This window comes from Myotis yumanensis, unplaced genomic scaffold, assembly GCF_028538775.1.
Source record: "Myotis yumanensis isolate MYYU_CA2020_CCGP unplaced genomic scaffold, mMyoYum1.0.hap1 SCAF_7, whole genome shotgun sequence".
Taxonomy (NCBI): Eukaryota; Metazoa; Chordata; class Mammalia; order Chiroptera; family Vespertilionidae; genus Myotis; species Myotis yumanensis.
The window spans coordinates 3,258,411-3,283,131 of NW_027223758.1; the positions used below are offsets into that span (position 1 = coordinate 3,258,411).

The window sequence follows — 24,721 nt, forward strand, 5'->3', positions numbered from 1 at the left end:
CCTGGCCAGTGCAGAGGCCCCCGGAATTGAGCTCCGGCGGGCGGCCTGTGGCACAGTCCCCTGACCGGGGTCCTCTGCTGGGTCCATGGGAGGTGACCAGACCCTGGTTCCCTAGGAGTACGTGCTGGTGGTCCCCGAGGATGCCTACAGCTCCAGCTACCTCCAGGAGGAGCCTCTGGACAAGTCCTACGACTTCATCAGCCAGTGTGCCGCCCATGGCTACCACATCAGGTGGGCTTGGGGCGGGGGGCGGGGGGCGGGGGGGCAGGGCGGGGGTTCCGGGCAGGGAGATGGCCTCACCACCTGCCCCTCACCCCAGCCCCACCAGCTCGTCCCAGTTCTGCCGAGATGCGGCCACCTCTCTCTCCCTCTTCTATAACAATGGGGCTCGGCCTTGTGGCTGCCATGAAGTGGGTGCCACCAGCCCCACATGTGAGCCCTATGGGGGCCAGTGTCCCTGCCGTCCTCACGTCATTGGCCGAGACTGCTCCCGCTGTGCCACCGGCTACTGGGGCTTCCCCAACTGCAGACGTGAGTACTTCAGTCCACGGGTCCGCCAGCGAGGGGATGGTGCCTAAACTCAGAGGGGCTTCCCACCAGGAAGTGTGGACATTGGTCAGGAGAGCATTGAGCCTGCAGACCAGCCCAGCCACCTCCTGTCTTGTGGGACCTCAGGCAGCAGCCGGCCCAGGCTTTGCAGGGTTGTCCAGAAGGTTCTAGGACGGCGATTCCAGGTGGCTGAGCCCACATCCGAGCAGCTGCCTGAGGCCAGCGCCCAGAGCTGGGTGGAGCAGGGCCGGGAGGTGGGGAGGGTTGTCCTGGCCTCGAGCCCAGGGCTGCCGTCTGGGGCCTCCGTGAGGGGCAGAGGGGCCACCAGCTGTACACGCTCCCCGCAGCCTGCGACTGTGAGGGGCGCCTTTGTGACGAGCTCACGGGCCACTGCCTGTGCCCCCCGCGCACCGTCCCGCCCGGCTGCGTCACCTGCCAGCCCCGGACCTTCGGCTGCCACCCGCTGGTTGGCTGCGAGGAGTGCAACTGTTCGAGGCCCGGAGTGCAGGAGCTGGCAGACCCCACCTGCGACAAGGACAGCGGCCAGTGCAAGTGAGCCAGCCGGTGCCCGTCGCCGCCAGGTGGTCCTGGGGCCCAGGGTGGCATTTCTGGCCCAGAGGGTTCTGAGCCCACACGCCCTCCTTGGTCGTAGCGCCCTCTCCTTCAGTTCTGAGGGGCAGGGGACCGCCTGCCTTCTCGCTCCGGCGCGAGGGGTCCTGGCAGCGGGGAGGCCCAGTCCGCTTCTGCACCCCTCCGGCAGGTGCAGACCCAACGTGGCTGGGCGCCGCTGCGACACCTGTGCTCCTGGCTTCTACGGCTACCCCAGCTGCCGCCCCTGTGACTGCCACCAGGCCGGCTCTGCGCCAGGCGTGTGTGACCCCCTCACGGGCCAGTGTCACTGCAAGGTGAGGGACAGGAGGCTCGGGGGGGGGGGGGGGGGTGGGCAGGGCGGGCTCCCCAGAAGCTTTTGGGAGAGTGGCCCATTGGCAAGGGGTTGACAGGGAGCCGAGGCGGTTGAGGGCCAGGACATCGCTGGCCAACTGCCTTACCCTGGCCTCCTGCCCCAGGAGAACGTTCAGGGCCCCCGATGTGACCAGTGCCGCCTGGGAACCTTCTCCCTGGACGCTGCCAACCCCAAAGGCTGCACCCGCTGCTTCTGCTTCGGTGCCACGGAGCGCTGCGGGAGCTCCGTCCACACCCGCCAGGAGGTGAGTGAGCAGGGCCGCAAGAGGCTCCCCACTTCCGGGAGGACACACGCTGCCCCCCACCGGCGGGTTTGCAGTGTGGGGTGGGCCCTGTGACGTGGGGCTCACGGGGTGCCCACCCGTGCACCCACAGTTCGTGGACATGGAGGGCTGGATGCTGATGAGCAGTGACCGGCAAGTGGTGCCCCACGAGCTGCGGGCGGAGGCGGGGCTGCTCCACGCGGACCTGCAGCACGTCCCTGAGACCGTTCCTGAGCTGTACTGGCACGCACCACCCTCCTACCTGGGGGACCGGGTGAGCGGGCACATCGGGCTCAGGAGGGTGCCGTGTCCTGGGAGGCGTGGGGGCTCCATGAACCCACAGGACTGGCCCAGTGTTGCTCAAGACGCTGGCCTGTGGCGAGGGTCTGGCCAGGTCACATTCCTCTGTCCCCTCTCCAGGTGTCGTCCTACGGGGGGACGCTCCGCTATGAGCTGCACGCGGAGAGCCAGCGGGGAGACGTGTTCCTCCCCACAGAGAGCAGGCCAGACGTGCTGCTGCAGGTGGCTGCCGGGGCGGCACGGCGGGTGGGAGGCGGGCACAGCCGAGCCAGGTCAGTGGGCAGCCCTGACCACGACTTGCCCACCTCCCCAGGGCAACCAGATGAGCATCATGTTCCTGGAGCCGGGATACTCGGAGCCTGGGCACGTGCACCAGGGGCAGCTGCAGCTGGTGGAAGTGAGTGGCGCTGGCTGCAGGCCCACGTCCCTTTGGGACCCAGCGTGGCCCAGAAAAGGCCAAAAGGGGCCAGGACTGCTGTGCCCACTCATGTTGGAAAGTGGTCCAGGAGCAGGACAGGGCTGGTCCCACGCTCGCTTTTGTGGTTGCCCGTGGGCAGCGCTCCCAGCCCATGCTGGCCCCTCATCCCTGCTCCCAGCTGGGCCCTGTGTGTGTTCGCCCATTTCTCTCCCGGCCTGCTGTCTATCCTCCGAGAGGAGTTCTGAGTCATTCCTGTCTTTGGAGACATGGCTGTTGCTGCCCAGCTGCCGGCTCACCTGTCTTTGCTAAGATGTCGTCTGAAGAACGGTTCTGACATTTATGTGCTCAGATTCATGGATTTCTCATTGGCAGTTAGTATTGCTGTGTCTCTCTTAGGGAAGTATTTGTCTCTCTGAGATCAGGAAGCACGCACATACGTTTTCTCTAAAAGCTTAAACTGTCTTTGTGTGTTTAAAATCTCACATGCCCAAGCTGGCTTTTGTGCGTGACGAGGTAGGGACCCGGCGCTGCTTCCCCCCAGGGTGGGTGGTTCCAGCTTCGAGTGTAACCCCCTCCTGCCCACATGACCCGAGAGCCCCGTCCCCACGGGAGGGTCTGTTCTGGGCTCCTGGTCTGCCCCACTGAGGACCTGTGGTGACCCTGCAGGGTAACTTCCGGCACACAGAGACCCACAGCGCCGTGTCCCGCGAGGAGCTCATGATGGTGCTGGCCGGCCTGCAGCAGCTGCAGATCCGTGCCCTCTTCTCCAAGTTCTCCAGAGCCGTCTCCCTGGGCAGGGTGGCCCTGGAGGGGACCAGCAAGATGGGCGGGGGACCGCCGGCCAGCAATGTGGAGCTGTGCATGTGCCCTGCCAGTTACCTCGGGGACTCGTGCCAGGTGAGGCGGGGAGGGGCAGGCACCGCCAGGCTGCTCCACCCACGCACATCTGCCCCCCGCCCCTCCCAGCGTCCACTCTTGCCTTCCATCCCCATGGGTGTCACCAACCCTTCTCTCCACCCGCTGGGTGTCACCCTCCAAGCACCCCGACCTTCCCACCGCAGGCTGAGCCAGTCGCTTGCTCATCTGTCTACTAATCTACTGTCACCCTGTGTCCCTGCCAGCCCTTGACCATCCACTGCCCCGTCCACCGCTGGTCTGAATCTGACCTATGAGCCTCCTTTCCTGACCACCGATGCCCGCCCCCCCCCCCCCCCCAGGAATGTGCCCCTGGCTACTACCGGGACATCAAAGGTCTCTTTCTGGGTCGCTGCATCCCCTGTCAGTGCCATGGCCACTCAGACCTCTGCATCCCAGGCTTGGGCACCTGCATGGTGAGTGGGACTCGGTGGAGGGAGCCAGTGGGGACCTGTGGGTCAGCGCCCTGGGCAGAGCCCCCAGCCGGGTTTGGGTGGGACTGGGCCTTCCACCGTCAGCGCTGACCTGTCCCTCCGCCCAGGACTGCCAGCACAACACCGAGGGCGACCACTGTGAGCGCTGCCAGGCTGGCTTCGTGCGCATTGGGACAGAGGACCCTGCAGCCCCCTGCGTCAGCTGCCCCTGCCCGGTGTCGGTGCCTTCCAACAAGTAAGCTGGCTGAGTCGGCACTGGCCTCCGGGAGGTTGGGCAGCTGCGGGGGCCCCGCCTGGATGCGCAGGTGCTCCCGCGGGGTGTGCAGGTGCGTGACAACCCTCCATTTTTGTAGCTTCGCGGTGGGCTGCGTCTTTCCAGGTGGCCGCCCCCAGTGTCTCTGCAAACCCGGCTACGCAGGAGCCTCCTGTGAGCGGTGAGCCTGGCAGGAGCGGCTGGGGGCAAGCTGGGCTGGGGGTGGGGGCGGGACTCAAGCACAGCCACACCGGCTGCTGACCCCGCCCTTGTCTCAGGTGCGCCCCTGGCTTCTTCGGGAACCCGCTGGTGCTGGGCAGCTCATGCCAGCCCTGCAACTGCAGTGGCAACGGGGACCCCAACATGATCTTCAAGGACTGCGACCCCCTGACGGGCGCTTGCCACAGCTGCCTGCGCCACACCACCGGGCCCCACTGCGAGACCTGCGCCCCAGGCTTCTATGGCAACGCCCTGCTGCCTGGCAACTGCACCCGTAGGCCCCAGGGGAGAAGTGGTCCAGTGTGGGAGGGGATGCTGGGTGTCCCCTGGGAGCAGGCTGTGTCCCATGCTGAGCCCAGCAGGAAGAGGGTGGACCCAGCCAGTCCTCCCCCATGAGATCCAGGGCAGCTTGGGGCCTGGCCTCTGCTGAGGCATCCGTGAGGCTCCTGCCAGGCCTGGCTGAGCCTGGGCTGCAGGGGAGGAGGGCAGAGTGGGACGTAAACAGCAGCTGTGTGATGGGAGCGGAGGGCCTGGCCGTCTGGAGTGGCCTGGAGCAGGGGTGGAGGAGGTGGGTACAAAGTGAGGTCCCAGGGTTCCCGTGGGGGCAGGAGGAGAAGGAGGGAGCAGGAGCTCACGAAGCTTGGTGAGGGCAGGAAGAAGCTTGGCGAGGGGAGGGCTGCTGTCACAGCCCATCTTCTGCAGGGTGCGACTGCTCCCCGTGTGGGACAGAGGCCTGTGACCCCCATAGCGGGTACTGCCTGTGCAAGGCAGGTGTGACAGGACCTCGCTGCGACCGCTGTCAGGTAGGGCTGCCTGGGAGGGGCAAGCCTTGTTGTACAAGGGTGGGGCCTCGGGACTGGAGGGGCCTGGGGCTGCAGGGGTGGGGCCTCGGGACTGGAGGGGCCTGGGGCTGCAGGGGTGGGGCCTCGGGACTGGAGGGGCCTGGGGCTGCAGGGGTGGGGCCTCAGTGCTGAAGGCGGGCCTGGGGTTGAAGGAGTGGAGGAAGCCGGGTCTTGAGGGCTGGGCAGAGCTGTGACCACACCTGTGCCTGCAGGAAGGACACTTCGGCTTCGAGGGCTGCGGGGGTTGCCGCCCGTGCGCCTGTGGACCAGCCTCCAAGGGCTCCGAGTGCCACCCCCAGAGTGGACAGTGTCACTGCTGGCCAGGGGCTGGGGGGCTCCAGTGCCGAGAGTGTGCCCCCGGCCACTGGGGGCTCCCCGAGCAGGGCTGCAGGCGTGAGTGCGACAGGCAGGGCACCATGGGGTGGGGCACCTCAGGGTGGCGGGTACCCAGGTCCCTCTGCCAGCCACACACCCTATCTTACCCTTCCCCCGCCCCAGGCTGCCAGTGCCAGGAGGGCCACTGTGACGTGCACACGGGCCGATGCACGTGTCCCCCTGGGCTCAGCGGGGAGCGCTGTGACACCTGTAGCCACCAGCACCAGGTGCTGGTGCCTGGCGGTCCTGGGAGCGGTGGTGTGCACTGCGAAGGTGAGTCCACACAGTCACCTCCACCCATCTGACCACACCCGTCTCACCCCAGCTTGGCACTGCCCTGGTGACCCCAGCACGAACTTGAACTTGCAGAGGAGTCCTGTGGCTTCAATTTCCCTCTCAATTTTCCGAGGGACCCCACACCTGTCCTTCCATTGACCCTCGGACCCCCTCCCAATGAGACCTCTGGCCCTCACCAGCATTGTCCCCGTAACCCAGCTCAGTGCCCCCATGCCAACTCCATGACCCCTGGCTGACCCATCCCCACCACGTGGACCCCGAGACCTCCCTGCCCATGGCCACCCCACGCCCTGCACTGACCTGTCCGCCTGCCCGCAGTGTGTGACCACTGCGTGGTCCTGCTCCTGGACGACCTGGAGCGGGCCGGCACCCTCCTCCCCGCCATCCGGGAGCAGCTGCGAGGCGTCAACACCAGCTCCCTGGCCTGGGCCCGGCTGCACAGGCTGAATGCCTCCATCGCGGACCTGCAGGTACTGAGCTGTGGCCCCTGGCCTCCGCAACCCAGGCGGCAGGCCCTCACTGTCCCTTCCCCCCAGAGCCAGCTCCGGAGCCCCGCAGGCCCCCGCCATGAGACCGCACAGCAGCTGGAGGCACTGGAGAGACAGAGCAAGAGCCTCGGGCAGGACACCCAGCAGATGGACAGCCAGGCAGGACCCGAGGCCCCTAGGCCCCTTCCCCTCAGTAGATTCCTCTCATAGGCCCCTCTCCCTGAGCCCCAAACCATCCATTGTCACTCCCGACCCTCAGCTCGGGCCCAAGGCCACTCCCCAGGCCCCTGGCCTTTCCCCACACCCTCCAGCCAGCAGAGGCTGTGGGCTGATGGGGTACTGTGTCCACAGGCCACAGGGGCCCGAGTCAGGGCTGGACAGCTGCTGGACAGCACGGAGGCCACACTGGGCCGGGCACAGGCGCTGCTGAAGGCCATCCTGGCCCTGGACCGAACCCTGAGCGGTAGGGGCTGGCCCAGGCAGGCGGGGCAGCGGGTGAGCAGAATGATGCTCAAGGCTCAGAGCAGGGGCTGCCTCCAGGCGGCTGGACCTTGAGGAGCCGGCAGGGTCCAGATGCTTCAACGGGGAGATGTGCTCACCCAGGGAACAGCAGGGCGGTCGGGAGGTGGGAGCAGTGGCGTGTGTGGCCAGAGCGCGAGGGCGGGTAGACACTGCAGAATGGGCCTGAGCATCCCTCACAGGCACCCTACCTCTCTGGGAAAACTCGATGGTGAGCACCGTCACTACAAACGGAAATGCAACACCAAGAAGAGATCAGAGGGGACCTGGTCCAGCCCAAGAGTCCGGGAGAAGTGCAGTCAGCTGAGCGCTGGACCGGAGGAGGGATTGGCCAAGGGAGTGGCTGAGCAGAGGGATGGGGCTGTGGGGCTGTGGAGTGAGGGGTGTGGGCCAGAGGGCCAGGCTGGCAGGGAGCTTCCTGGGATGTGCTGATGATGCTGGGGCAGGGCCTCGGCCTGGAAGCCAGTGGGCCGAGGTCGGCCCTGGGCTTGATGGCGTCTTCCAAAACCCTCAGAGCTCATGACAGACCACCTGTCGCCGGGCAATGCCTCGGCTCCATCCGGGGAGCAGCTGCGTCAGACACTGGCCAAGGTGGACCGACTGCTGGGGGAAATGCGGGCCCGTGACCTGGGGGCCCCACGGGCAGTGGCTGAGGCCGAGCTGGATGAGGCCCAGAGACGTAAGTGGTCGGCCCACAGGGCAGAGGTGGGGAGGGGCGAGGACTCAGCCAGAAGTCCCGGGCTGAGGTCAGCATGGAGTGGTCACTGCCCAAGTGACCATCCCCGTATTGGGTCTCTGCCAGTGCTGGCCCGCGTGCAGGAGCAGCTGAGCAGCCGCTGGGAGGGGAACCAGGCACTGGCTGCCCGCACGCGTGACCAGCTGGCCCAGCATGAGGCTGGCCTCATGGACTTGCGAGAAGCCCTGAACCGGGCAGTGGGCACCACGCGGGAGGCCGAGGAACTCAACAGCCGCAACCAGGAGCGCCTGGAGGAGGCCCTGGTGCGGGACCTCCCTCCCTCTCCCCCCCTTACCCCCTCACTTCCTCTCACCCTTTCATCCTCCCTGCCCTGAAGCCCCACCTCTCCCATCACCCTCCTTCACCCCTTCAGCCCTCACCCAATTACCCACCCCCTCACCCCATCCTGCCTCTGTGTTTCTGTCCCCTCCTGTTCACTCCTCATCCCTCCAGCACTGGAAGCAGGAGCTGTTCCGTGACAATGCCACTCTGAGGGACACTCTGCAGGCTGCCAGCGATACCCTGGCCCGGGTCTCTGAGCTTCTGCAAGGCATGGACCGGGCCAAGGAGGTGAGCACTGCCCCTCCCAGGGCTGTACCCCAGGAGAGGTTGGACGAGTATGCATGCAGTGTGACCCCTGGGGTCCCAGATCAGGATAGCGAGAGGGGCTTGGTGGGGACAAGGGTCTCACCAAGCCCCTCTGCCCCCAGGAGTATGAGCACCTGGCTGCCAGCCTCGATGGGGCCTGGACACCGTTGCTGGAGAAGATACGTGCCTTCTCCCCTGCCAGTGGCAAGGTGGATCTGGTGGAGGCTGCTGAGGCCCACGCGCGGCAGCTGGACCAGCTGGCACACAACCTCTCCAGGTGCGGGGCCCAACGAGGGGTGCCCTAAGGACACAGTCAGGTCCCTGCCAGGGGAGTCAAGGCCTCCAGGGGGCACAGGTGGTCCGGCGGGTCCTAGAGGGAGAAGTCACTGTCCTCACAGGAGGCCGGCCCCACAGGCAGGCTGGCCTAGCAACTGATGGTGGGGGCCCATGTGCTGGCCTGAGGACATCTGGGCCCCTCCCTCCACAGCATCATCCGTGGAGTCAACCAGGACCGGTTCATCCAGCGGGCCATCGAGGCCGCCAACGCCTACAGCAGCATCCTGCGGGCTGTGCAGGCCGCCGAGGGTGCAGCCGGCCAGGCACTGCAGCAGGCAGGCCACACGTGGGCGGTGAGGCCCTGCCCCTGCCCCTGCCCCTGCCCCTGCCCTGCTGCTCCCACTGCGTGGGTATGAAGTGTGCCCTGTCCCCATGTCTGCAGATGGCGGTGCAGCAGGGCCTGGCGCCCCGAGCCTGGGAGCTGCGGGCCAACAGCAGTGCCCTGGAGCAGGCTGTTCTCAGGGAGCAGCAGAGGCTGGGCCGCGGTGAGTGCTGGGCTCTGCAGGGACCCTCAGCTTCTGGGCACGTGTGTGGGTTTGTGCATTGTTCTAGTGTCAGCTGCCCCTTGTGGGGACCCTGCTCCCCACTGGCTTGGTGTGTCCGCCCTGGGGCTGTAGAGGGCAGAGGGCACTGGACCAGCTGATGGTTCCTCCTGCTGCCCTGGCTGGAGGCTGTGTGCATGGCAGACTTTCGGATGAGAAAGGGCAGGCGGGGAGTGGGAAGGGTCCCCCTTTAGCTAGAATTGTGGGCAATGGCTTGGCTTTTCTGAGCCTCCATGCTTTCGTCTATAAAATGGGGAGGATTACATATTTGCTGTGGGACTGGGAGGCAGCCCTGAGACTCGGGGTACTCTCACCCCTCCCCTTGAGCCAGAGCCCTGCTGACTGGATGTCTTCATCTATCAGTGGGCATTGCCCGCCTTAGACCTCTGTGGTCAGGGGAGCCAAAGTGGGCTGCACACGTGCAGTGGGGGTGGGGGCTCTTTGGTGCTATGGCTGCCTCCTCTGCAGTGAGGGCCACCCTCCAGGGCACTGGGACCCAGCTCCATGATACCCGGGCCAAGAAGGAGCAGCTGGCAGCCCGGGTGCAGGAGGTGCAGGCCATGCTGGCTATGGACACAGGTAGGTTGCGCCTCCTTCCTGCCTTTGCCCTCACTGCTTGTCCCCAGAGGTGAACAGACACCTGCCCGGCCACTCCAGCCAGCCCTGCCCCATAGGGCTCTGTGGTGGGGGCACATCCACACCTGTGCTATGCAAAATGGTGACCAGGACAGCTGAAGAGACCCCCAAAGGGGGCAACCCTGGACCTGGAGACCCGCCTCTGGTCAGGAGACAAATACCAAACAAAATAGACCCAAGTAGCAAGTGAAAACTGGGAAGGGACAGGAAGTGCTTTGGAGAGAAATTATGGGGGAGGGAGGTCAGGATGCTGGGACATCGGGGAAGGTACAGTCTATAGGCAGGCACGGAGGTGGGTGGGGGTGCAAGGGGACTGGTGTGGCAGGAGAGCCAGGTGGAGGCTCGGGTGGCAGAGCCCAGGGGGCTCGCAGCAGAGGAGCCATAGCTTACTGGCTTTGGAGGAATCCCTGTGGCCGCCCAGGGCAGAGCATCATCGTGAGCATGGCCATGGGGCGCAGGGGCTCTGGCAGGGCCCCAGGGAGGTGAGCATGGCCTGGGGTGGCAGTGGTGGCTATGGGGAGACAGGGCTGAGCGGAGGCTCAGGGTGACCCTGCTCTGGCCCAAGAGGCTGGCACGGAGAAGCCATCTGGTGGGGGAGGGAGGGTGGGTTTCCATGTCCTCAGCGCCCCCGGTGCTAGTCCTAGTGGAGGGGACTTGGTGATGTCCCTGATGGGAGGGGAGGCCAGGAGGGTCTTCTCTTGACCCTGCTGAAGCCTGCTCACTGCCTGCCACAGACGAGACCAGCAAGAAGATTGCTCACGCCAAGGCTGTGGCCACCAAAGCACAGGACACGGCCGCCCGAGTGCAGTCCCAGCTCCGAGACATGCAGAGAAACGTGGAGCAGTGGCAAGGCCAGTACGGGGGTCTGCAGAGCCAGGATCTGGGGCAGGTGGTGCTGGACGCCGGCCGCTCAGGTGGGCCCCCCATGCACGCAGCACCCGTGAGAGCAGGTGGGCCGGGGGAAGCGGGGCTCTCAGGCCACACCCCCCTTCCCCCTACCCCCTGCAGTGTCTACCCTGGAGAAGACGCTGCCACAGTTGCTGGCCAAGCTGAACCTGCTAGAGAACCGTGGGGGGCACAACGCCAGCCTGGCCCTGTCCGCCAGCATCGGCCGTGTGCGGGAGCTCATTGCCCAGGCCCGAGGAGCTGCCAGCAAGGTGGGCACGAGTGCCAGAAGGGGGGCGACTGGGGGACTGGGTGGTGGATGCTGATGGGCCATGCACCCTGCACACAGGTCAAGGTGTCCATGAAGTTCAACGGGCGCTCGGGGGTGCAGCTGCGTGCCCCTCGGGACCTCACTGACCTTGCTGCCTACACTGCCCTCAAGTTCTACCTCCAGAGCCCAGAGCCAATGTCCGACCAGGTCTCTGAGGATCAGTTTGTGCTCTATATGGGCAGCCGCCAGGTACTGGGCCAGCTTAGCAGGCTGAGTAGAGATGGGCATCAGGTTGGAGTGGGTGGGCCATACTGGGTTCCTGTCCCACTGAGTTTCCCACCACCACAGGCCACTGGCGACTACATGGGCGTGGCTCTGCGTAACCAGAAGGTGCACTGGGTATACCGCCTGGGGGGCGCAGGCCCCGCGACCCTCAGCATCGACGAGAACATTGGGGAGGAATTTGCAGCCATCAGCCTTGAGAGGTGGGAGGCCTGCCCCGTGCTCCCCCGGCCCCTGGCAGGCTGCACATCCGCTCCAACCCCTTCGCTCTGCCCGCAGGACCCTACAGTTTGGCCACATGTCTGTCACTGTGGAGAAACAGATGAGCCACGAGACCAAGGGCGACACAGTGGCCCCTGGGCCCGAGGGGCTGCTCAGCCTGCACCCTGACGACTTTGTCTTCTATGTGGGCGGCTACCCCAGCAACTTCACGGTGAGCCTGGCAGGGCCTGCCCCTCGGCCACCCCTCTGAACTCTTGTCCCAGCGAGTCCTGCTGGGCTTCTGGCTTCAGTGGGTCTGCGCAGCCTGAGCCCCTCCTCTGGGGCCTGCCTTGGGCGGGGAGGCGCCCTGACCAGGTGCTGTGCCCGCAGCCCCCGGAGCCCCTCCGCTTCCCCCACTACCGGGGCTGCATTGAGATGGGCACGCTCAACGAGGCGGTGGTCAGTCTCTACAACTTCGAGAAGACCTTCCAGCTCAACACAGCTGTGGATAAGCCTTGTGCACGGTATGTGCGGCCTGGGCCCGCCCTTCTCCCTCCTCGGCCCACTCCCCACTGACTGTGACCTCTGACCTGCAGCACCAAGTCGACTGGAGACCCATGGCTCACAGACGGCTCCTACCTGGAGGGCTCTGGCTTTGCCCGCATCAGAGTGGAGAGTCAGATCAGCAACACCAAGCGCTTCGAGCAGGAGCTGCGGCTGGTGTCCTACAGTGGGATCATCTTCTTCCTGCAGCACCAGGCGAGCCCGCCGCCCCCCGCCACCCTCACTCACCTCCACTCACCCACCCCTCGGCCTGCCTCGCTCTGGCCCCGCCCCCGCCTGCTGGGCCCGCCACATGCTGACCCACCCGCCCCACAGGGCCAGTTCCTGTGCCTGGCCGTGCTGGAAGGCCGCCTCGTGCTGCTCTATGACTTTGGTGAGGGCCTGCAGGAGGCCAAACCGACGCAGCCCCCTCCGCCCCTGACGGTGGCCAGCAAGGCGGTAAGGCTAAAGCGGGAAGGATCGGCAGGGCGAGGCAGGGTTGGGCTGGCAGCAGGAACACCGCAGGTGCTGAGGATCCCCGCCCTGCCATCAGATCCAGGTGTTCCTGTTGGGGGCCCCCCGCAAGCGCGTGCTGGTGCGCGTGGAGAGGGCCACTGTGTTCAGTGTGGAGCAGGAGAATGTACTGGAGCTGGCCAACGCCTACTACTTGGGGGGTGCGCCTCCGGACCAGCTGCCCCCGAGGTGAGCACACACAGGGCAGGCAGGGGTTCCCCGCTGTCTCAGCCACGCCCAGCCCCCCTTCTCTCCCCAAGGCCAGTGCCCCAATACTTGTTTGCCCGACAGCCTGCGCCAGCTCTTCCCATCCGGAGGCTCCGTGCGTGGCTGCATCAAGGGCATCAAAGCTCTGGGCAAGTATGTGGATCTCAAGCGGCTGAACACCACGGGCATCAGTGCCGGCTGCACCGCGGACTTGCTGGTGAGCCCCCCACCCGCTCCAGCCAGCAGCCCCCTCTCCAGCAGGCTTGCTGGGGCCCTCACACTCCACTCCCTGTAGGTGGGACGGGCCATGACATTCCATGGCCATGGCTTCCTGCCCCTGGAGCTCCCAGATGTGGCCCCCCTCACCAGCAGCGTCTACTCCGGCTTCGGCTTCCGCAGCACCCAGGACAGCGGTCTGCTGTACCACAGAGCGTCCCCGGTGTGTCCACCCAGTCTTGGTCTGACCGCCTGCTGCTCCCCAAGCCTGACCTAGCCCTCCCTCCCCGAGTCTCACCTCTGCCCAGCCCTCCCTGAAACTAACTGCAGCAGAGTGGGGGGCCCATGTGGCTGGAGGAAGTCTGGGCCCCTGGCTTGGTCCGCTGACCTGACCACTGTCCCCAGGTTGGGCCATGTGAGGTGTCCCTGCAGCAGGGCCACGTGACACTCCGGTTTGTGACGACCGAGGTGAAGACGCCAGGGGGCTTTGCTGATGGTTCCCCCCATTATGTCGCTTTCTATAGCAATACCACAGGGTGAGCCGGGGACAGGGTGGGGCGGCAGCGGAGCCGGGGTCTTGGGTGCAGCTGCTGCAGGTGTGCGGACAGGGTGGCGAAACACTGCTCTCCTCACAGGGTCTGGCTCTACGTGGACGACAAGCTTCAGCAGATGAAGCCCCACCAGGGGCCGCCCCCCAGGCCCCAGCCACAGCCACAGCCTGAGGGGCCCCATCGGCTCCTCTTGGGAGGCTTGGGGGCGTCCAACACCATCCGTAACTTCAGCGGCTGCATCACCAACGTGTTTGTGCAACGGTGCGCTGAGCGGTGTCGGGGGCTGTGCTGACCCCACCTACTCGGGTGCCTCCAGCTGCTGACTGCCCCCGCTGTCCTCACAGGCTCATGGGGCCCCAGCGTGTGCTCGACCTGCAGCAGAACGTGGGCGGCATCAACGTGAGCTCAGGGTGTGCCCCAGCAGCCCCTGGCACCCAGGCACCAGTGCAGGCACCTCGAGGACTACAGGCCACAGTGGCTCAGAAGGTGGGCACCACAGGCATTGGGGGAGAGACAAGGGCAGGGGGTGAGGGTAAAGGGCAGGAGGCAGGTGGAGCTGGGTGTGGGCAGAAGATGGCCCTTCAGCACCTCTGCATCCCCATCTGACCCCACAGGTCTCCCGGCACACCCGGCAGCCCAACCAGGACTCCGCCTGCACGCCTCCTCGGCCCCTTGGGACCGTCCACGGCACCTACCAGTTTGGAGGTCCCCTGTCCAGTTATCTGGAGTTCACAGCCATCCTGGCACCCTTTGAGAACTGGTAAGACCGGGCCAGGTGGGGGCGGGGGTGAGGGCTGCCCAGGCTGACACCGCCTGGCTGCTGGCTTCCAGGGCCCACTTCTCCATGGTGGTCCGCCCTCGCACCCGAAGAGGACTCCTGCTCCTCGCCGTGCCCCTGGCGGCGGGCAGCCCCTCCCTGGCGCTCTTCCTGAGCCACAGATACTTTGTGGCTCAGACACAAGGCCCAGGGCCCGAGCTCCGCGTCCTGAGTCACCAGCGTTCAAAAGCTGACCAGTGGCACAAGGTGAGGGACTGAAGAGAGGGGATGTGGGCGGGGCCCTGGGGGCTCCCGCCTGATGTGCCTCTTCCCGCCGCCAGGTGTCTGTGCGATGGCAGAGGACTCGGATCCAGCTGCAGGTGGACGGAGTCTGGACTCAGAGCCAGGAGCAGCCTGGCCAGGAGCCTGGCCAGCAGTATCAGGGGGCAGAAGGCCCCCAGCCCTACACGCTCTTTGTGGGGGGTCTTCCTGTCCACGGCCCCAAGCTCCCAGTGAGAACTGCCTCTCCCCCACATCCCCTGCCCGGTCCGAGCCCAGCCCACCCTCCTCAGCAGCCCCTGAACCTGACCCCATGTCCACCCACCTGTGCCCCCACAGATGTTTATCAGCAGCTCCTGGTTCAGCGGTTGTGTGAGGAGACTGATGGTGGACGGGCAGCCCCTGAGTACCCCCAGCCGAATGGTGGGGGTCACACCCTGCTTGTCAGAACCCCTGGAGATGGGTCTGTTCTTTGCCGGCAGTAGGGGAGCCATCACTCTAGGTCTGTCTGCTGTCCCCTGCTCCCTGCATGTGCCCTGGGCTGTGGGGTTGAGGGAGCCATGGCCAGGCCCTCGTCCCCTCACAGGCCCTCCCCGCAGACACCCTGGGGACCACCCTTCCTGACGTGAGCCTGAGGCTGGAGGTGCGGCCCCAGACAGCCACAGGCCTCATCTTCCACCTGGGCCAGTTCCAGGTGCCCCCCTACCTAGAGCTGCAGGTGCTGAAGAAGCAGGTAAGTTGGGGTGGGGGAGGGAATCCATGGCCAAAGGGCAGAATTGGGGTTGGCAGGGCCCTCCTGATGCCCAGCCCCCACCCAGGTCCTGCTGTGGGCAGACGATGGTGCTGGCAAGTTCTCCGCATCGGTGACACTCTCCAAGGAGCTGTGTGACGGGCAGTGGCACCAACTGGCAGGTGAGCTGGGCCCCCTGTCCCACGACCAGAGATACTCCTGACATCCCGCAGCCCTGCTTCTGCAGAGCAGAGCCTGGGAGGGACTCGGGAGGACAAAGCTGCAGAGGCCAAACTCCAGGTGGGCCCTCCCGCTCTGCGGCTGCCGAGAGGCCCTCCCAGTCCTGCCACAAGGAGCCTATGTCCCACAGTGACCAAAAGCAGGACCGCCCTCCGGCTGGAGGTGGACTCCCAGAGCAACCAGACCCTGGGTCCCATGCTGCGGGCCTCAGACAGCACCCCAGTGCCTCTGCACTTGGGGGGCCTGCCCGGTGAGTGTGACCTCAGCCTAGGTGGGGGAGCTGCCCCTCGGGGACCAGGCACCAGGGTCACCTGCTCTCACTCCACCTTCCGTGGTGGGAATCTCCTCCAACCTGTCTCCCTTCCTCTTCCCCTGCACCCCAGGACCCTCGGACACACAGGCTGGGCACCCCACCCCCACACACCCTTGGCCTCCATTCTACCAAGGCTGCATGAGGAATCTGATGGTGAACCGGGCCTTTGTCACCTTGCCGCGCTCTGCGGGTGTCCAGGGCGCGGTGGGGGCCAGTGGCTGCCCGGCCACATAGGAGGACCTTCAGGGCGCCTGCTGTCCTAACAGCTTGCTGACACCACCACCCTCCGCCAGTCTCCTAGATGAAGTTTGTATAAACTTACCTAGACTTGAGTCTACAGGAAATGGCTTAAGTTATGTCTGACGTTTTAAATGAAACTTTAAAATACAATAAAATGGTTTTTTTTGTATCGTTTATAATTGTGAGATTTTCCTTCCATCAATTTAATTGAGAAATTTGTAAATCACTGGTCCCTTCTCTTGAAACAAAAATTAAAAAGGAGCTTATGTAACTGAGTGTCAACTTTTTTTTTAACACCTGTTTTCTCATTCTTTATTGTTTAAAGTATTACATGTCTCCTTTCCCCCACTGACCTCTCCCCGTGGTTCCCACCCCCGGCACATGCCCTATGAGTGTTGACTTTTAAATGTAGAAAGAGGGACAGCACGGGACACGTGGGGAGAGCCTGGTGGGGGGGCTCATGGCCCACCTCCCCAAAGTCACAATACCCAACACCGCGGACCAAGGGACAGCTCGTCGCAGGGACGGGGCACAGAAACACCAGAGTTGGCAGATAAAAGAAAAAACTTTTATTTATTAGCAAGTTAGAACAGAGGTGTGAGGGTGTGCGACGGCCCACAAACACACTGCTCGTCCACACAGCCAGGAGCCCCGCCCGTAAAAGACAGCAAATAACTTAATCTAAGCTCATGTCCTCCTCTTCGTCCTTCTTGTCCTTCCCATCGCCCTCCTTCTGCTCCGATCTGGCACTGTTCTGCATCGCTTTGGCAAAAGCTTCCACATCTACAACGCATTGAAAAGCCTGAGGCCAACTTCCTGGGCCTTGGGGACAGCCAGCCCTATGTTGTGCAAACAAGGAGGCTTGTGCCTTTAACCACAGGACGCCAAGTCCTGCCATAGCAGCAGGCGGAGGAGCAATACTTACCACCCTTGTTGGCGGCCTCCACGGCCTCTGCAGGCAGGCCAAACTGGCACATGAGGGGGCCCAGCTGCCCTGAGGCCAAGGCCGCACTGAACATGCCCAGGGCCTGCAAAGAAGAGCCAGACGTCTCTGAGCAAGCACGGGGCGGGGCCACGGGCAGCAGGCCAGGGACTCTTGGCGATGGGCGCCGAGGTCAAGACGGGCAGCTGGGCCGTGGCATTACCTGCTGGAACTGGGGGGAAGTCAGTGTGTTCTGGATCTCCTCTGCGGTCTGTGGCAGCGACTCCCCAGAGGGCAGGTAGGGTAGCAGGCGCTCCTGGACGTCCGCGTTGGCGAGGATAGGTGCCATGATCTCGGGCGTCAAGACACTGGCCAGGTCAACTAGGACGCAAGCACACGGCCATGAGGGCTGAGGCCGGCCCAGGTGCCCATTCGCAGGGCTGCGACGAACTAGGCTGTGCTCTGCTGGGTGCGGTGTGACGAGAGGAGATGAGGGAGCAACGGCAGCGCATGTGTAGGACGGCAGCTCGGCCCAGGGGCACGCTCGGCTGTGCCTGGGGAAGCCAGTGGGCAGGGGGCAGCGGGCACCTTCACCCCTGGAACCGAGGCGCGTTACCTTGCTGGCTGCCTCCTGGCCCGGCCGGCACGTTCATAGTGGCTAGAATGTTCTGGAGGTCGCTCAGCTGGATGGGCTGGGTTGGGCTGGCTGCCGTGCTGGTTCCATTACCTGGATTGGGCGTGGGACTCGGGCTGGTCACCGAGGCAGCTGCTGGAGCAGAAGGGGCTGGGGTGGCTCGGGCAGAAGAGGCGGTGGAGGACGGGGTCACCGCTGCTGACTGGCTCCGGGAGCTGGGAAGAGCAGGGCAGGTGGAGCCGCCAGGCGCCCACATAGGTACCCTCACCACGTTGGTCCTGCCCCAAAGGCCCTGCACCGGGAAGAACCTGGGCTATGAAAGGACCCTCCCAGAAGCCCACTTTGTCCTGCATCTCCTCTGTCCAGTCTTCTTTTTTTTCAAAAGCCACTCAGAAGGCATTCTCTCCCTCTGACTCTTTCATTAGGAAGAGAAGAACGAGCATCAGTGGCTAATGGCAGCTGCAGAAGCAAGCCAAGAGGCGGCTTCACACTCAGGAGAGAACGCTGCGCCTCCTCATGGTTTCGGGTGCTCTACACGTTCAGAGAAACTTCTCCAGTAACAAACTATAGGAGTGAGCCCTGAAAGCAGTCTTGTGCCCAGTCCTCTTGAAGAAGGGCACTCACTCCTGGTGGCACTCAAGGGTGCAGCAGGGGCAGGGGCAAGGCTCACCTGGATGAGGAGCTGCTCGCCGGAGGCCCTCCACTCCCCAGTAAGCTGGCCAGGCCTGGCCCAGTCAGGGCCCCCAGCCCACCTACGAGGAGCAAGGAGACACACGCTCAGATGTCACTCACCTGGAGCGCCCGCCTCGCCCACCAAAGCAGCAGAAATGCCCCGCACGGAAGTCAAGGGACGAGCAGGGGGAGGTGTGGACCCTGTGAGCGGGTGGTGCCTGCTCAGATCAGTGTTCTGGAAGCCAATTCCTAAGTCAATGCCTCTGTTCCGTTCATTATGCTTGGGGTCAAGGTAATAGCAGCGCAAATCCAGCAGAGAAGTGCATCCTAGCTGTCTATGAGACACACCCACCCAAACCCCGAAGGTGGCAGCAGGCCCCTCCTCCACTGAGCCACACAGCGGGGTCCTCACTGGGGGCCCTGGAAGGCCTTGCCCACTCGGCTCCTACTCAAACCAGAAGGCTCACAGGCCCTCCCCCAGAGAAGGCAACGCAGGGAACACATAGACACCACTCAGCCAAATAGGAGCTTAAAGGAAACGGACTCCAAGGCAAAAGCAACCACAAGCTGAAGGTTGTCCAAATTAAAACAAAGGCCCCGGGGCCAGAGGGCGTTACCCAGTCCTCCGAGGCCGGCGGGTCCGATGAGCTGCATGAGCTGGCTGTGGCTCATGTTCCCCAGCAGGCTCTGCAGGCCGCCCTCGCCTGGAAGACAGAGGTGCTCAGGTCAGGGCCCGCCTGCGCCCGCCCCGCAGTGCCTCGGGAAGGTGCTCTCGGAAGGGCTCATACTGCTGGCGCCTCCAGGCGAGGAGCTAAGCCCGACAGCCCCCAGGACTGCCCCTCCATGAGCGTTGCATGAAATGAGTCGGTGGGTGAGTCTCTGACATTGTTCTCGCCTATGAGGATGGGAGTGGGGACCTGGGAAGGGTTTCTACCTGGGACTCCTCACTTGCACTTAAAACAGCTGGTCTGGGCCACGGCCAGGGACTCAGTGGCTAGAGCACCACCCCACGAGGCCAAGATGGCGAGTGTGATCCCTGGTCAAGGCACATGAGGACCCACCAGTGAGCGCACAAGAGCAGCAGCAAGCAATGCTTCTCTCCCCTTCCCCCGCTCTCTCAAATCAGTTTTAAAAAACCACAAATGGTCTGCATCATCAAGGGCCATCTGACACCTCCTGGGACCTCTGAGCACACGGGGGGGGGAGCATTACCGCCCAGTGCAGACAGCTCATGGCCTCCACTCCCGCTCGCCCCCAGTGCTCCGGGCATCGGTGGGTTGTTCAGATACTCGTTGACTTTCCGGCAATGCTCCTCGTCCTGGTCCGTCTTAGGCTCCTGTGGGAAGACAGGACAACAGCCGCAGCTGAGCAGCCCGCCCACCACAGACCAGACTTACAGATGAGGGACCTAGGCTCAGACAGATGAAGCCACTGTCCACGTTCCCATGGCACCAGGGAGAAGACCCAGCAGTCCCATACGACGGACGTGCCTATTACAGACAAAAGCACTAAGAACGCGAGTCGTGCCAGGGCAGGTCCCGGCCCGCAGGCCCCAGGCCCTTCCTTCAACACATGCACTCGATGAACTGACCTCTGCCACGGCACTGCCCACACACCACACCCGGCCCAGGCCCCTCGGGGTCAACAGGGCCCCACAATGAGCCCTCCCTGGGTGTGACGGGGCCATCGGGCATGCTTCCCTGTCAGTGCCCAGAACCGCCAGACAGAGCGCCCAAATGGATCTGTCCACAGCCACTGAGCATGTGCTTGTGTGGGGACACAGGGACTCCACAGGCGCGCAGGAGAGATGTCAAATGGGCAAAACTGGTAAAACAGCTGGTGTGAGGCGAACCTCTGACAAGATTTCTTGGCAAAACTGGAGAAACAAGCTCTGCCCCAGCGGCTGCAAACCTCAGCCCCGTCTGAGTCTGCAAATGAAGTTGGATTGGAGCCGGGCTGCGCGCCCAGGCATGCTCTCCCGGTCCGGCCACTTCCCCGCTGCTTCGGCACAAGTGAGCAGCTGGGCCCCCCGAGAGGAAGCCCTTTCCCACCGGCCCTCCACGTCCAGACTCTGGGGGGGAACATGTTGACACCTGTCAAAACTGCACAGGTGTGCCCACTGTACCAGCAAGCCATTCCTCCATTTTAGCACACACATTATCCTCACACACGCAGTAACCGGCACAAGGCGACTGTCACGGCACTGCCTCGAGCAGAAGCAACCAAGACATGGCAAGAGCTTGACTTGGTGGAGGACGGCCTACAGCCGTGGGCACGCGTGCGTGCTGACCCCAGGACTCCAGAGCACTCCATTAGGGGAGCGGCAGGGCTCAGAGAGCTCGGAGAGAACACTGCATTGGAGACTATACACCGTCATCCTGGCTTCTGCCCTGGGGTCCTCGTGACCCTTGAGGGGGCACTGGGGACAAGCAAACCACAGGCCAAGTGCCCATCAAGGCCCTGAGATGGAGCCTAGCCTGGAGTCACCCATCTGCTGCCAAAGCATTCCACCCCTTGAAAGGCACTCAGGGCCACACAGGGGACTCCAGGCTCCGCCGCAGCATGTTGGTCAGCCCCAGCTGGTTGTGGAAGCCAATTCTACCATCTGGCGAGCAGGTTTCTAACCTAGTTCTAAGACAAGGAGGAAAGAAAACATACAAACAAAACCTACACACCTGCATCCAGAAGAAGAGCCGTTTGGACCCTGCCTTGAACTTGAGCACGTAGACCCTCCCGCTGGGGCACTGCGGCACACGCTTGAACTCACAGTCGTCAGGGAAGATGATCAAGTCCTGCAGAGCCACAGGAGGGGGGAGTCATGGTCCCGTGACACATCAAGCCCCCGAGCCTCTCAGGAACACATGCTGGGCTGTGTCTCAGCGTGTAGGGAGGGGAGGAGGGCGCAGGGCCAAGACCACCCTCCTCACCAGCAGGGTCTCTCGGGGCGGATAAGCCAGGGTCAGAGGCACCCAGGAAGGAGAAGCGCTTGCGGGCCAGGCCTGCGCCTGGCGCTGAACAGGGAACGCGGGCTCGTGAAGGATTTTTTAATAGAAACATCGTGGGAGCATTCCTAGATGAGTCAAAAAGCCAACTCTGACCTGCCCTTGAACCTAACACAGAACAATTTAGTCTGAAGGACAAAGAACACTAAGTAGAATGACCACTGGAGGGAGCTGTCTGGTGGGCTGGAGTAAAGGCCAGGACTTTTACATGGCTTCGCCCACTCTAGTACCTAATCTTCAAAGTTTAAAGGATATAGAGTGACGCCCGGCTGGTGTGGCTCAGTGGCTGGGCATCGACCTATGAACCTGGAGGTTACAGTTTGATTCCTGGTCAGAGCACACGCCTGGGTTGAGGGCTCGATCCCCAGTGTGGGGTGTGCAGGAGGCAGTCGATCCATGATTCTCTCTCATCATTCGTGTATCTCTCTCTCTCTTTTCCTCTGAAATCCATAAAAATGTAATAAGTAAATAAAGCATATACAGTGACGGGAGAAACCTATGTCATCAGTGGGACTGGGAAGACCAATAAGCACATCAAAACAGCTCATGGGCAGCCAAACAGCAACGCCACACACCCCACCCACGGCCTCACGGTGCTGCCACCGCCAGTGGCTGCCCAGAGGGCAGAGACTCACGTCTTCCACGTTCCCAGACGTCCTGTCTTTCCAGCAGAAGTGAATGAGGGAGTCATCCGTCTGCTGAATGTACACGAGCCCTTTTCTTTTGTCTGGGGTGACAGTTGTTCCTTTTAACGACATTTTTCCTGCCCGAAACTCCACCAGATACTTGTTGGAGGACCCACGGGAGCCTGGCACCAGGCTTGGAAACAGCGCGCCTGAAGTCGCCATCCTGAAAGAGGGCCAGCAGTCACCACTCAAATGCCGGTCGGCACCGACCCGGTGAACGCGCCCTCGCCAACCCTCCGGGCTCTGCTACGCTGGGCGCCAGGGAGCACCCCAAAGCTCAAAACACGGGGGGGGGGGCACCTGAGCAATGGAGCCAACACCCACGTCTCACGTTTCTCAAAGAAGAAATTGCTCTCGGCACGCTCAGCGCTCGCTGCGCGGCCACTTTCTGTACTTGCAAACTTGTTCCTTAGTCTGGGACCCCCGCCCCCAAGAATTTAAAAACTTGGACGGGGACACGCTAACATCAGATGGGACGCAAGGCTTTGGCCTAACGCCTGATCTCTGTCGGACACGGGCCCGCGGAGCTGCAGGTGTGCTCCCTCCAAACACAGAAAGTCTGCGGGGTGCACGGCCCGCCCCATCCCGCACACCTGGCAGCCCGACGCCCTCGGCTCCGCGCTGGGCGGAGGGGCCGGGGCGGCTCGCAGCAGGGCGGGGCCCCAGGCTGGCCCGAGAGTCCACGCCGCGGTCCCCGACCCCAAAAGTCCTCGCCCCGCGCACGGACCCTCGGGCCCCCAACCCCCGAGAGCGCCGGACTGCTCACGGACCTCGGCTTCCAGGCCCCCGCGTCCCTCAGCCCCCGAGCCCCTCTACCTCGAACCCCCCGCCCCTCTGGCCTCCGCGGACCCGGCGCCCAGCTTGGGGGTCTCCCGGAGGCGCAGGCCCCGCCCCCAGCCTTCCCCGTAGCCGTCTCCGCCCCGGGTCGCCCCACTCAACCTGGCCAACGCGGAGACTCGGCTGAAAGATGTACCGTGCGTGATCGCTCTTCCTCCTCGGCGCCTGCCGGGCCCCGCCGGAAGCTTCAGCTCGCCCCACCTACCCGCCGCTCTCTCCGCCGATTGGACCTTGTCAGAGGCCGGGCCGGCACTGGCCCGCGAGCGATTGGCAAGGGCGGCCGTCCATCACCCCGCCCCGGCCCGCCCCCACGCCGGCGTCTCCCTTCCGGCGGAAGCGCGGGCCGGCGGCGCGCGGGCCAGAGAGGCCCCTATTGTTGCTGTGTCATAGGGGTGCGGCGGCAGCCCCTGGCGGCAATGCCGGGAACGGCAGGGCGGGCGCGGGCCGGGCCGGGGGAGGTGGACTCCGGGACCGCCCCTGGCGAGGCGGGGTCTCTCAGGGTCACTGTCGGGTCGGGGCGCCAAGACGTAGGGGACGCCATCACGGGCCCAGCGGAGCGGGTATCTTCGGACGCGGGGCTGGCTTCGGGTCTTCCGGGGAATGACTGAACCGCAGCCCCGGACTCGGCTTGTGGCCCGCATTGCCCGTCGGACCTGGAACTCATGGGGCGCGTGGTCCCGCCCGCAGTGCCCCACCCCCACCCATAACAGTGCTGACAGGTGGTCTTCCCCTTTCTCCCAGGGTCCCCTAGACCCCACCCTGTAAGGGTGCTGACATGCGGCCCCCCCTTCCCATCTGCGCCGGGAGTGTCGGAGGCTCCTGTGCAGGTCAGAATGGGCTTGAGGCGGACAGACCCTCCCAGGAGCGGAGGCCGCCTGCAGGGCCCCACACGGGCACCTGTGCCGCCCGGAGCCCTGTGCTCCCAGCCGAGCCGCTCCCGCCCCAGAGGAGAGGCCGTCCTGCCCGGGGCCACCTCCCGCTGCTTTGTGAACATCAAATGTGTTCTTAGCCTTTTTATGAAAAGCATAAAGGTGAAGGTGTTCTCAGTCACTGTTGTGGTTTTTTAAATTTTATTTTATTATTTCAGAGAGGAAGGGAGAGGGAGAGAGAGATAGAAACATCAATGATGAGAGAGAATCATGGATCGGCTGCCTCCTGCACGCTCCCCACTGGGGTTTGAGCCCACAACCTGAGCATGTGCCCTTGACCAGAACTGAACCCAGGACCCTTCGGTCCCCAGGCCGACGATCCATCCACCGAGCCAAACCGGCCAGGGCTCACTGTTGTTTTTAAGATGCCCATTCACGGGACTCCTGCAGCACCACAACTTCTGTTCCACTACCCCCGGGCTAGTCACAAAACCCACATGCAGTGTTTATCTAGTGCAGCGGTTCTCAACCTGTGTGTCACGACCCCTTTGGTGGTCGAACGACCCTTTCACAGGCATCGCCTAAGACCATCCTGCATATCAGATATTTACATTCCGATTCATAACAGTAGCAACATTACAGTTACGAAGTAGCAACGAAAATAATTTTATGGTTGGGTCACAACATGAGGAACTGTATTTAAAGGGCCAGAAGGTTGAGAACCACTGCCTAGTGGCTGGTTTATGTCACTGAGCAGTGTCCTCAGCCAATCCACACTGTAGCAGGTGTCAGGGTTTCCTTTGTACGGCTGAGTAACTCTTCGCTCATCCATTTCCATCCATTGATGGGATCCACATTTCAGCTACTGTGAATAATGCTGGGGACACGGCTGTGCATATCTCTCCGAGACCCGGCTTTCTTTTTTCTTTTTCATCTTTATTGTTGAAAGTATTACATATGTCCCCCTTTCCCCCCATAGACCCCCTCCAGCCCACCCTGGCCCAAGACCCTCACCGCCCCACTGTTTGCGTCCATGGGCCATGCATATTTGCACACAAGGTCTTTGGGGATTACCTCCCTTCTACTATCCCTTCCCTGCCTTCCCTCTGAGATTCCACACTCTGTTCCCTGCTTCCATGTCTCTGGATCCACTCCGTTCATCAGCTTATTTTGTTACTTAGATTCCACAGGAGTGACA

At 63.5% G+C, this 24,721-nt stretch overlaps 2 protein-coding genes and 1 non-coding gene across 5 annotated transcripts in view; 1 reads left to right on the forward strand and 2 right to left on the reverse strand.

Moving 5' to 3' along the window:
• Nucleotides 1-16,166, forward strand: part of LAMA5 (laminin subunit alpha 5) — a 50,260-nt gene extending 34,094 nt beyond the window's left edge. The window contains exons 33-80 of the mRNA XM_070419650.1: nucleotides 116-231; nucleotides 320-531; nucleotides 897-1,101; nucleotides 1,310-1,454; nucleotides 1,617-1,757; nucleotides 1,888-2,049; nucleotides 2,196-2,297; nucleotides 2,389-2,472; nucleotides 3,160-3,390; nucleotides 3,711-3,824; nucleotides 3,950-4,077; nucleotides 4,196-4,276; nucleotides 4,374-4,588; nucleotides 5,017-5,117; nucleotides 5,369-5,549; nucleotides 5,655-5,804; nucleotides 6,147-6,298; nucleotides 6,365-6,475; nucleotides 6,668-6,779; nucleotides 7,350-7,514; nucleotides 7,638-7,834; nucleotides 8,025-8,141; nucleotides 8,282-8,436; nucleotides 8,647-8,788; nucleotides 8,878-8,980; nucleotides 9,506-9,616; nucleotides 10,408-10,587; nucleotides 10,682-10,830; nucleotides 10,908-11,078; nucleotides 11,178-11,314; nucleotides 11,391-11,544; nucleotides 11,703-11,836; nucleotides 11,909-12,071; nucleotides 12,192-12,314; nucleotides 12,409-12,557; nucleotides 12,660-12,792; nucleotides 12,871-13,014; nucleotides 13,197-13,327; nucleotides 13,427-13,603; nucleotides 13,687-13,828; nucleotides 13,957-14,102; nucleotides 14,174-14,366; nucleotides 14,441-14,611; nucleotides 14,718-14,880; nucleotides 14,978-15,111; nucleotides 15,197-15,290; nucleotides 15,479-15,598; nucleotides 15,732-16,166. Of these exons, the coding sequence (XP_070275751.1) occupies nucleotides 116-231; nucleotides 320-531; nucleotides 897-1,101; nucleotides 1,310-1,454; nucleotides 1,617-1,757; nucleotides 1,888-2,049; nucleotides 2,196-2,297; nucleotides 2,389-2,472; nucleotides 3,160-3,390; nucleotides 3,711-3,824; nucleotides 3,950-4,077; nucleotides 4,196-4,276; nucleotides 4,374-4,588; nucleotides 5,017-5,117; nucleotides 5,369-5,549; nucleotides 5,655-5,804; nucleotides 6,147-6,298; nucleotides 6,365-6,475; nucleotides 6,668-6,779; nucleotides 7,350-7,514; nucleotides 7,638-7,834; nucleotides 8,025-8,141; nucleotides 8,282-8,436; nucleotides 8,647-8,788; nucleotides 8,878-8,980; nucleotides 9,506-9,616; nucleotides 10,408-10,587; nucleotides 10,682-10,830; nucleotides 10,908-11,078; nucleotides 11,178-11,314; nucleotides 11,391-11,544; nucleotides 11,703-11,836; nucleotides 11,909-12,071; nucleotides 12,192-12,314; nucleotides 12,409-12,557; nucleotides 12,660-12,792; nucleotides 12,871-13,014; nucleotides 13,197-13,327; nucleotides 13,427-13,603; nucleotides 13,687-13,828; nucleotides 13,957-14,102; nucleotides 14,174-14,366; nucleotides 14,441-14,611; nucleotides 14,718-14,880; nucleotides 14,978-15,111; nucleotides 15,197-15,290; nucleotides 15,479-15,598; nucleotides 15,732-15,895 (7,005 nt within the window). The 3' untranslated portion in view covers nucleotides 15,896-16,166. The remainder of the gene's footprint in view (nucleotides 1-115; nucleotides 232-319; nucleotides 532-896; nucleotides 1,102-1,309; nucleotides 1,455-1,616; nucleotides 1,758-1,887; nucleotides 2,050-2,195; nucleotides 2,298-2,388; nucleotides 2,473-3,159; nucleotides 3,391-3,710; nucleotides 3,825-3,949; nucleotides 4,078-4,195; nucleotides 4,277-4,373; nucleotides 4,589-5,016; nucleotides 5,118-5,368; nucleotides 5,550-5,654; nucleotides 5,805-6,146; nucleotides 6,299-6,364; nucleotides 6,476-6,667; nucleotides 6,780-7,349; nucleotides 7,515-7,637; nucleotides 7,835-8,024; nucleotides 8,142-8,281; nucleotides 8,437-8,646; nucleotides 8,789-8,877; nucleotides 8,981-9,505; nucleotides 9,617-10,407; nucleotides 10,588-10,681; nucleotides 10,831-10,907; nucleotides 11,079-11,177; nucleotides 11,315-11,390; nucleotides 11,545-11,702; nucleotides 11,837-11,908; nucleotides 12,072-12,191; nucleotides 12,315-12,408; nucleotides 12,558-12,659; nucleotides 12,793-12,870; nucleotides 13,015-13,196; nucleotides 13,328-13,426; nucleotides 13,604-13,686; nucleotides 13,829-13,956; nucleotides 14,103-14,173; nucleotides 14,367-14,440; nucleotides 14,612-14,717; nucleotides 14,881-14,977; nucleotides 15,112-15,196; nucleotides 15,291-15,478; nucleotides 15,599-15,731) is intronic.
• Nucleotides 16,167-16,447: 281 nt separating this feature from the next.
• Nucleotides 16,448-22,845, reverse strand: ADRM1 (ADRM1 26S proteasome ubiquitin receptor). 3 transcript variants are annotated; one of them, XM_070419653.1, is made up of 10 exons: nucleotides 22,757-22,845; nucleotides 21,767-21,980; nucleotides 20,805-20,921; nucleotides 19,342-19,465; nucleotides 18,747-18,833; nucleotides 18,128-18,209; nucleotides 17,551-17,672; nucleotides 17,047-17,204; nucleotides 16,827-16,929; nucleotides 16,448-16,684 (listed from the first exon to the last, which is right to left on the reverse strand). In XM_070419653.1, the coding sequence occupies exons 2-10, from the start codon at nucleotides 21,977-21,979 to the stop codon at nucleotides 16,578-16,580; spliced, it is 1,113 nt and encodes a 370-aa protein (XP_070275754.1). In that variant the 5' UTR covers nucleotide 21,980; nucleotides 22,757-22,845; the 3' UTR covers nucleotides 16,448-16,577. The 3 variants fall into 3 exon arrangements, with proteins under 3 accessions (XP_070275754.1, XP_070275752.1, XP_070275753.1); XM_070419651.1 differs by having other exon boundaries at nucleotides 17,440-17,672; XM_070419652.1 differs by having other exon boundaries at nucleotides 17,440-17,672; nucleotides 22,791-22,838.
• LOC139014820 (small nucleolar RNA U3) lies at nucleotides 17,842-18,050 on the reverse strand. Its single transcript, XR_011472352.1, has one exon. It is a non-coding gene; the product is annotated as a small nucleolar RNA U3 (small nucleolar RNA).
• Nucleotides 22,846-24,721: the final 1,876 nt, after the last annotated feature.